Source organism: Drosophila sulfurigaster, unplaced genomic scaffold, assembly GCF_023558435.1.
Source record: "Drosophila sulfurigaster albostrigata strain 15112-1811.04 unplaced genomic scaffold, ASM2355843v2 contig_182_pilon, whole genome shotgun sequence".
NCBI classification, from domain to species: domain Eukaryota; kingdom Metazoa; phylum Arthropoda; class Insecta; order Diptera; family Drosophilidae; genus Drosophila; species Drosophila sulfurigaster.
In genome coordinates this window covers 241,313-251,764 of record NW_026909662.1, presented here as the reverse complement: position 1 = coordinate 251,764, position 10,452 = coordinate 241,313, and the positions used below count along the sequence as shown (strand labels likewise).

The 10,452-nt window shown below is 43.5% G+C and overlaps 1 protein-coding gene across 1 annotated transcript; it reads left to right on the top strand.

Moving 5' to 3' along the window:
* The first annotated feature begins 2,165 nt into the window (after positions 1-2,165).
* LOC133849676 (E3 ubiquitin-protein ligase highwire-like) lies at positions 2,166-9,368 on the top strand. Its single transcript, XM_062285798.1, is given in 9 exon segments — positions 2,166-2,863; positions 3,910-4,377; positions 4,380-4,746; positions 4,749-5,371; positions 7,679-8,020; positions 8,085-8,549; positions 8,618-8,811; positions 8,871-9,139; positions 9,142-9,368. Coding segments are annotated over 9 exon segments (3,603 nt in total). The 5' UTR covers positions 2,166-2,200; the 3' UTR covers positions 9,354-9,368.
* The last annotated feature ends 1,084 nt before the right edge of the window (positions 9,369-10,452 follow it).

The following is a 10,452-nucleotide window of genomic DNA, read 5'->3' as shown; positions in this document are numbered from 1 at the left end:
TTTCGATTTTGGGAAGACAATATATGTAACATATGTATGTAATTTGTATGTAAATAGTTCGTATTGCTTTAATAGTTTTGGTTTTCGTTTTTTATTTTTGTTTTTTGTTTTTTGATTTTTTATTTGTTTTTGCCTTGTAGTTGTGAATGTGTGGGAACTTTGATCTATACTGTGATCTTAACTGATCTTTAATAAGGTAAAACAAACTAATTGGAATAGATCTAGGTGTTTAAATATATAAGAATGCTATAAATGTATTCTATCGTTCAAGTGGGGGAAATTAGCTGCAAGCGACGACTTAAATGTAATGAAACCTTTGCGATATTATTCCCATAGATGGCGCCAGTTAGTGTCTTTGTGTACTGTACAATGTACATGAGTGTGTGTGTGTGTGTGTATGTTTTATATTATACTAACTGTTATATTTCATAATTATTTTGCATTCTTTTGTAACAATAAACTATATGCAAGTGCAAGCCTTTTCCATATTTAATGCGAGCCTAAACAATATATTCATAAATTAATATAAATTTTATATTTAGTTTTTCATTTGCTTTTATCACAAAAATATGTTTGTGTATGTGTGTGTGTAAGGTGTGTGTTCGTGTGAGCGTGTGGGGTGTTAAACAATTGGAATTGGAATTTGAATTTGTATTGTAAATAACATTGCACAATTTATACTCGTATTTTGTTCATTCATTTATCGTATCGCAATAAAACTTCTTTTCTTATTTACAAAAGGTTTTCTCATTCGCCATATTCTTTTACTTTCCCTATGTATTATGTATGTGAATGTATAATATATAATAAGTATGTATACATATGTACAAATTATTATTAACCATTTGTCATTTCTATTTAACTGCAGTTTTCTATATCAATTGTGTTTTTATATCGATTGTCCTTTCATTTTGCGGCAATATGTTTTGTGTCTTTTGCCTCGTGTGTGTTGTTTTTTGTTTTTGTTGTTGTTGTTGTGGTTGTTGTTTTTTGTTCGTTTTGTTGTGGCTGGGATTTTCGTATAGTTTTCTAGTAGTATTCTGCTCTTCTCTGCTTCTTTGTCTTTATTACTGTTAGTCAGTTTGTTTGTTCACTTAGGGATTAAAGAGTGCTCAAGCCATACCATACTTGTATGCAACTACACATGTAAGTATGTGTGTTAGGACGGGTATTATGCATTGTATATACACCAACTACATATACTATGTATTTAGGCCCCATTCGATTTGATTTTGCACTCAAAAGCTAGCACAGCTGCAAGTTTTGTGAACGGAACATGTACTACGCTTTATACACACATACATGCTTATGTATGCGCGTGCGTGTGTGTGTGTGGGTGTATGAGAAAAGATACTAATTATGGACACACTGCTTACTAACTCAACAGTTGCACAACTGTTTGAAAATCAATCACATACCAACTCTACAAATCCACACCAAGCACTAACCATACAATACATAGATGCTTCGCCCAGTACAATTTTTTGTATCATCAAAAACAGTATTATTGCGACCCCAGTCGGGTCGTGCGCTGCGATTCGAACACCGAGCCTCTTCTGGCTCATTCGAAAATTCGAAGCTCTAACGCAGCGCGCAGCGTTGAGTTCAGTCGCAGATCAAATGCGGAGCGATGAGCACGGGCGTATTTCGTTGCGCTCTGCTTTCGTTTCTATGTATGCGTGTATGTATCTACATGCTCGCCTATATTAGTATGTGTATGCATATGAAGTTTTGCAACGTGCAGTTGCCTCGCTGACGAGCAGCTAGCGCACGTCAATTTTGATTTGCCGCGACGAAAGTCTCGCAGAAGAGGACAACAACAATTGCTCGCGTTCTATATGTTTGCAGTTAAATGGCACTTGCACAAGGACCGCGATGGCTCTGCTGGTGGTTTGCAAGCTCAACATGTTGTGGGTCAGGGTTCAACTCCCGATCGAGAACATATGCATATTTTGTTGTTTTTTTAATGCGATTTTACTTTTTTCATTTCCTTTTAAGTTAGAAGTAAAATTTAATAACGCATTGATTTTTGATGCTTTACAAATTCCTCGATGGCGTTCATGACCCAGAAGCATGAGCTGGACCGATTGCGCGGTGCAATGCGACGCAGTCTAAGGATCGCCGCCTGCCGAATCTATGCGCTGCAGGCGCTCAATTGTTGCTGCGCAGCGTCACCCAAGGCGTTTGTCTGCACGATCTGATGTGGTGGTTTGTCAGCTCGCTGGCGCTGGGCAGCGTTGAGCTGGTGGATGGCAAGTACGAGGAGGCCGAACCGGCATTGGAGCATCCCGTTGCGTATACACAGATCAGTGGACGCTTTGCACATTTGATCACTCAATCGCTGCACATTCTGCTGCAATCGGTTGCGGATCTAACGCTGCATCTGCCGCTGGGATCACCGCTGCAGCGGGTGGCGATTCAATGCTTTGGCATACGCTTCCGGCAGGCCGATCATCAGTTCCTGCATAGTTCACATGTGTTTGGCAACATCTCGAAGATCCTGTCCAAGTCCGATGAGCAGAACGATGCCATGGCCATGTCCACAATGCTGGCAGCCACTGGTAACGAGATCCACTGCGATGCCGAGCATAATATTGCCACAGCTAGCAATCAGCTCAACCCCTCGAGCAGTGTGCCGGGTGCCAAAGTCATTTGCTACACCGATTTGGCTGGCATGTTCGAGGTGACGGTCTCGTCGCGTCCCGCCATGGCTGAGTCCCTTACGGACAATTCGACAGAGACGTTCTGGGAGAGCGACGAGGAGGATCGCAACAAATGCAAGATCATTGAGCTCTCAATGAGCAAGCTTAGCTATGCCTGCAAATTTGTGCTCGTGCACATCGACAACAGCCGCGACATTCAGGTAAGTTGAAGAAGCATCCCCGATACTCTCTTTTTATAGTGCACGATTGGGAAACTCTGCTAAAGTTTTTTGGTTTTTTGTTAATGATGTGAATTAGTACCCGTAGAAGGTACTGCAAGGGTCGGTGTTAAACAAGGTTAGTACTTGCAGAAGAAATATTGGTGGCCGTTATTTATATACGAATACATAGATAAGAAGCTCGCTTGCTCTTGCTAGGATCGAACAACCACAAAGTTGTGATCTACATCCGTTCTGCGGGAGGTTGCAACTGCATAAGATATTTTCTGTAGGGGGATGATAAAGCATAAGGTCGAAGTGCTTTAGGTGATTACTGTATTACATTCTTATTGCTTTAAATCGGTAATACATTAAATGGTACTGCAGGAGGACGAAACTTATCAAAATAAGCAACCCGCTTTGCCGGTATATTGCATCGGTAATGTAGGTAAACTACAAGGCTCTGCTCTAAATTAGTGCAGCAATAGATTGCTTATCACTTGGATATTTTCAGCAGAATAAAAAATTGTATAAGATCGGTATGGTTCTTGAAGTGAATAAGGCTCCATAATAAAAGGAACTGCAGGCAATTGTAGTTTGTCTAGATGAGTTGCTTGCTCGGTCGGTAGATCATTGCCGCAATAAGTTAGTAATTCACTAGATCGGCAAACGCAAAATTATGCTTGATAAATATATATTACAGCTATTGCACTATTTGAGTAGTGTTAAGGGTTCGTATTGGCTTACATCGCTGTACTACATTAGGTGCGCTCCAAACTAGCATATCCCATAAAGATAACATTGCAGTAGGTCGATGCATATATAGGTTGATTACCACAAGGTTCTGATATATGTACATTGACACTGCAGGAGGTTGCTACATTCTACATATTCACCAGAGATGGTTGAAATATACTGCTCTGTGCGGTAGTGGGCTAATTACCGATTCAGAACTACGTTAGGTACCAGTCCTAAATCAATAGCATGGGAAATACATCGATAATTAGGCCCACTTAACGCATTACCTCACTTTCCATTTCTATCCGCAGAACAAGGTGCTGAATGTGGTGTTTTATGCCGGCCAATCGCTCGGCGATACCAATCTGATCAAATCAGTGGATGTGGATCAGAAGGCATGCGTTTGGATTGCGGCCAAAATCAGCGACGAGAGCTCCACACATTTTCGCCTCGAGCTCCACGGACCGGAGAACACACTGCGGGTGCGTCAAATCAAGCTGCTGGGACTGCCAAGTGGACAACAACAACAACAAGGAGCAGCTGGTGCTGCTGTTGCTGGCGAAGAGTTGCTGGCGGAGCATCGCTCCAATCTGCGCATGTCACACGCAGCACGCATTCAACAGCAAATCTGCGAGGCGGAAACACTGCGGGTCTTCCGTCTCATCACCGGCCAGGTCTTTGGCAAGCTGATCAGCAATGTGAACGATGCGGTCACAGCCACTGGCGGGGGAGCGGGCGGAGCTGCTGGCTCCTCTTCGGTTCTGGACGGTGGTGGCAACCCATGCTGGCGGACTCACTTGATCTCCGGGAACACATGGTCGGCATACTGTTCTCGCGCAGCAAACTGTCGCATCTGCAGAAGCAGGTGATTGTGCACATTGTGCACGCCATCAAGAAGGAGGCGCAACGGGCCAAGGAGGACTGGGAGCTGGCCAATTTGGCACATGTGCTCAAGCATCAGCCGGCACAACAAACAGCCGCAGCACCTCAGTCAGCGACCACTGGCGCTTCAGCGCTCATCTCCAGCGACAGCAGCTCGGAACGCAGTCGCGCCCCGGACACCTATTGCTTTGAGATGCTCAGCATGGTGCTGGCGCTCTCCGGCAGCGTGGTTGGTCGCTCCTATCTGTCGCAACAGTACGGTCTGCTGCGGATCTGCTCGGTTTGCTGCACACGGGTAGCGATCGAGTGCAGCGTCAGGTGACGGCGCTGTTGCGTCGCATACTTCCCGAAATAACCCCGGAGAGTTTCGCCGAGCTGCTCGGCGTGCAGCGGCTGCCACCGGCGGACTACAGCATCGCGCATCAGAGTGCCAGCGACTTTGACATGAGTCGCTTGGGGCTGCTCGACATTTTCCTGGCCGTTATTGCCAAGTCACTGCAGTTGCAGGTCAAGGTAAAGACAACGTCGGCCAATGCAGCTGGCGGCGTGACGGTGCCAAGTGGCGGCAACACAACGGCTGGCGGAAACATCGGAACGGCAACAGCGAAGTCGGGACAGCTGGAGAAGACGCCGGCATTTGTGCGTCTCTGCAGTTCGTTGGATCTGTCCGTGCAACTGTTGCGTGCACGTCCCACAACAGCGGAGCAATTGGCGACCGCCTCATCGACTGCCTCATCAACGGCGCCCGGTGGCAGCGATCCCTTTCGCTTTGATGCGGCGCCCGTGAAGAAGGAGTCCAAACGGAATCTGAATCAACGCTGGTTCCTCAACGGTATCATCTCCACCAAACAGGCGGAGAGCATCATTGGCCTCATACGGGATTTGGCAAGCGTAAGTTACTTGATTTAGTTATTTTATTATACCTACAGCTATGCTGAGACGATGTAGATATGTCCGTCTGTCCGACAATCTAGTATATTTTGAATGTAAAACTATATTGATATACCAAATATGTTATAGTCTTCGGTATTTCTTGTATAATAATTCAGTAGTAGTATATTCATATACTAAATATTGCTTTCGGTATATTTATATACTTTTGGTATATTAATTTGGGTGTACTATGTTGATATATCAAATATAGCTTTTGGTATATTTTAGTATTTCTTGGTGTATTTATGTATGTGGTAGTACTAAATTGATATACCATATATGGCTTAAGAATATTTTCGGTATACTAATGGGGTAGTACTATCAAATATATCATTTGGTATATTTTACTATTTTTGGTATATTAACGCGTTAGTTCTATATTGATATATCAAATACTTGTATAGTCTTCGCTATTTTTGTATAATAATTTCGGGATTGGTATTTTTAAATACTAAATATTGCTTTCGGTATATTTATAAATGTTTGGTATTTTATTCGCTCGCTCTCGCATTCGCAGTCGGACGTGTTTTTTCTTCCCTCTTAAATTTGTGATTTTTCATTAAATTTCATATTTATTTACAATTATTATAACATTAATTTTACTCTCTCACTTGTATTTAACTACTGATCGTTAAATCGCTGTGTGCTTTCGTGTATTTAGTAAATTATTATCATTTTTCTAAAAATATAACAACAAATTGTGTGGTCAAACTTTGCTTTGCTTTGTTAGCAAAACAATTCTGTTTTCATTGCCGCTGCACTTTGTTTTTGTATTTTTGTTTACTTTCGCGCTCTTCTTTTTTCACTTGCTATTCTTTGCGCTCAACGCTGTTACAATAGTTAACTCTCCCTCTCTTGGTGTTGTTGTTGGCTATCGTCTATCTTGCGTCTCGCTCGACCCGCGCTTTACTCTCAGTGCTTGTGCTTTGTGCTCTCAACGCTCTTTAGAATAGTAACTCTCCCTCTCTTGGTGTTGTAGTTGCCTACCTATCTTACGTCTCGCTCGACCTGTGCATACTCTCTGTGTTTTTGTGCTCTTCGTAAGTACAGATCATATTAGTTTGCAAATAATTTACCTATTTTGATTTATTTCTTTTTTTGTTTTTAATTGGTTTAATAATCTTTGTTTTAGCAACATGTTGGTCTGCTATAACAAGAAATGCCGGGTGCCAGTTGGTGCCAAAATGGGTTTTGTTTGTTGCTGGTTATGCGACAACGTTGCACATGAAAAATGTGCTGGCTTTAACGGCCGTATTGTTGATTTGATTTCGGCCAAGTCTGGATTGAGATGGACTTGTGAACATTGTAGGGACTCTGAACGCGATATTGCTGGGTTTATACGGCAGACGCGAACTGGTTTTAAAGATATATTGGCGGGCTTTAAAAACTCTCCGATAGCTTTTCTGCTTTAGATTCTGGGTTTAAGAGTATGAAGCTCTTGACCGAGTCTCCGAAGCGTAAAAAGGCCAATACGCGTCTGTCGATTACCCCAATCGAGCTTTCTGTCCCAGTTGATGTTCCATGCTTATCTGTACCACCTGCTGGGGAATTAATGTCGTTTAGTTCTCCGTCCCCTCAACCTTCGGTAGCTCTGGATGTTCCAGATCATGACATTACGTCATTAAGATTGGAGTCGCCGGCTCCGGCTTCGATTTTGTTGCCGACTGAGATGGAGACGGTTGAAGAAATTCAACCATCACCATCCTCTGTTGAGATCGTTAGTGCTGTAACGATACAAAAATCGCCTCCAGCTCCTACCTCTGTTGTCCGCAATTCATTAATTGGAGTGCCGCCTCTTAAGCAGATTTTCGTTTCAAGGCTTTCCCCTGATACGACATCTGATGATGTTCGGGCTTATATTAAGTCCAAATCCCAAGCCAGGGTTAAAGTAGATAAATTTAATTTCTCGTATGAACGGGAGATTTCATCTTTTAAAATAAGTGTTCCCGCTGAACAATTTAGCATGATGTGCAGTAAAGAGTTTTGGCCGGAACACCTATTAGTTAAAGAATTTGTTGCGAAAAAGAAAAATCGGTCTCCGGTTTCTCTTCCAAATATAGTGTTAATTTAATTTTTATATTTTTGGTATATTAATGTTGTAGTGCTACCAAATATATGTATCCTTCGGTATATTTTAGTATTTTTTTTAGTAATAATATATTTATATACCAAATATAGCCTTATCATAGTCGAGCACACTCGACTGTAGTTTTCTCACTCGTTTTCAAATTCAAGCAATTAACCATACCACGTCTTACTTTGCAGGGCAAGCTGAGCGAGAAGTGGTCACAGATCACCAAGGCGGCCATTGCCGAGTCAGTGTTGAATTTAACACGCCTCGAGGAGATCTATCGCACGCCGGAGCATTGCACAAAGACGGCAACATTGTGGCTGGCGTTGGCCAGTGTCTGTGTGCTGGAGCGTGATCACGTCGAGAAACTCTCCTCGGGCCAATGGTCAAAGCTCTGCGACACGCGTCCCATGTGCAGCAATCACGACGATGGCGAAACAGCGGCGATCATACAATGCGAGACCTGCGGTTCGCTTTGCGGCGACTGCGATCGCTTTTTGCACTTGAATCGCAAGACGCGTTCACATAAGCGCACGGTAAGTTGTAAAACGTTGAGTCCCCAAAGAAGAATGCATATAATTTTTAGATACTACTTCGCAGGTGTGCAAGGAGGAGGAGGAGGCGATACGCGTGGAGCTGCATGAATCGTGCGGTCGCACCAAACTCTTTTGGCTCTTGGCCCTGGCCGACTCAAAGACCCTGAAGGCGATGGTCGAGTTTCGCGATGGCAGCCACACGATCATTTCGGGGCCACAGGAGGCAGTCGGACGGTGTCGCTTCTGCGGCCTCACTGGCAACTCGGGTCTGCTGGAGATTGGCAACGTGTGCGCCGATGCCCAATGCCAGGAGTATGCGGCCAATTCCTGCCTGAAAACAAAGCCCTGCGGTCATGCCTGCGGCGGCGTTGCAGGCGAACGCAAGTGCTTGCCCTGTCTGCAGCATGTGTGCCATGCACGCGAGAATGAGCTGGCCGAGGAGCTGCGCGATCCGAAACTAACCCAAGATGCCGATGACATGTGCATGATCTGCTTCGTTGAGGCGCTCTCGTGTGCGCCCTCCATACACGTAAGTCAGAGACGAAAGAGAGAGAAAGTTCAACAGTATCAACAGCTAATCGTGAATTTCAATTGCAGTTGGAGTGCGGTCATGTGTTTCACTTTCATGGCTGCAAGGCGGTGCTGGAGAAACGCTGGAGCGGACCACGTATCACGTTTGGCTTCTCGCTGTGCCCCATCTTCAAGGCGGACATACAGCATCCATTGCTGGCCGACATTCTGGAGCCCATCAATGGACTCAAGCAAGACGTCAAACGCAAGGCGATCATGCGGTAAGTAAGCAACGGACACAATGCCATCGACTGTAACTAAAAGAACGCATTCCTAACAGCATTAAGTACGAGGGTGTGGTCAAGGATACGGATAGCAAAGATGTCACCCAACTGGCCATGGATCGTTATGCGTATTACGTGTGCTTCAAGTGCCAGAAGGCATACTATGGCGGCGAGGCGCGTTGCGATGCTGAGATCGGTGAGAAATTCGATCCGGAGGAGCTCGTCTGTGGCGGCTGCTCGGATGTGGCCCGGGCACAAATGTGCCCCAAACATGGCACCGATTTCCTCGAGTACAAGTGTCGCTACTGCTGCTCGGTGGCCGTGTTCTTTGCTTTGGCACCACGCACTTTTGCGACACGTGCCACGATGACTTTCAGCGTCTCACGAACATACCGAAGAATAAGTTGCCACAGTGTCCCGCCGGACCGAAGGCCAAGCAGCTGCTTGGAGACGAGTGTCCGCTGCATGTGATGCATCCCCCGACTGGTGAGGAGTTTGCCCTGGGCTGTGGCGTCTGTCGCAATGCGCAAACATTCTAGCAACCCGTTTGAAATTGCATCTGCAGCTGCAGTTGCGAACCGATGACGACGACGAGGAGGATGATGATGAAGCTGAGGCTGAAGCTGAGGCTGAGGCTGAGGAGAAGCAGCAGCAAGTAGAGGATGATGATGATGTCGTTGTGGAGGATGTGGAGGCGCTGCGCAGTATTGGCGACGGCGCCGAGGGCAACGTATGAACAATTAGAACAAACCCATAAAGAAACCCCCACATACCGACTATATATAAATACATATATATATAGCAAAGAATAGGCATCATGATAAATAAAATATGCTTACAATACAAATAATTGTAAATTAATGTTTTTTGTTCATCATTTTTTTATTGTCTTAATATAAATGTCATACGAGAGATGCAATTTTTAGCTATATGTGTACTTGACTATATGATTGTTTATTTATTTATTTATTTATTTATTTATTTCTTTATATAATTCTAATTGTAATTGTAACTCTAATTGTAATTGTAATTGTAATCAATTAACTGCATTTTTTTTTTGGGCGAGAGAACAAATCTCTTTTGTACACACATGCATAGTTAGCACACACACACACACACACACACACGTCCACACTTGGATACACACCAACACACACACACTCACATAACTTATTCTTAAGTAGGTTTGATATTCGGAAACGGAAATGGAAGCGAAAGCGAATGCGACAAAATGATAGGCAATGTTAGGATCTCATCAAGATGATTAATTATACGTAGATGTGAATTGATTGATAACATGAAATACTTTTAAAATGTATGAGAGAAATGAAAGTTTATGCAATTTGCAATATTATTTTTAATACTCACTAGAAACGACAACAAAATGAACCACAAAAGCAAATTCACTTTATTGTTTCGAAACCATGCGAAAAATAATGCAAATTATGCAGCAACCATGTAATAACTAAAATATATTTATTATAAATGTGGCAAAAAGAGGAAATCAAAACACAAAAAAAAACACACACACACACGAACAAAAAAAACAACCCCTAAAAAGCAAATGTAATTAAAATAAACAATAAACAACTAATTCAATTACACTTACCTGTCGACTTATTGCACGGAAACAATTAC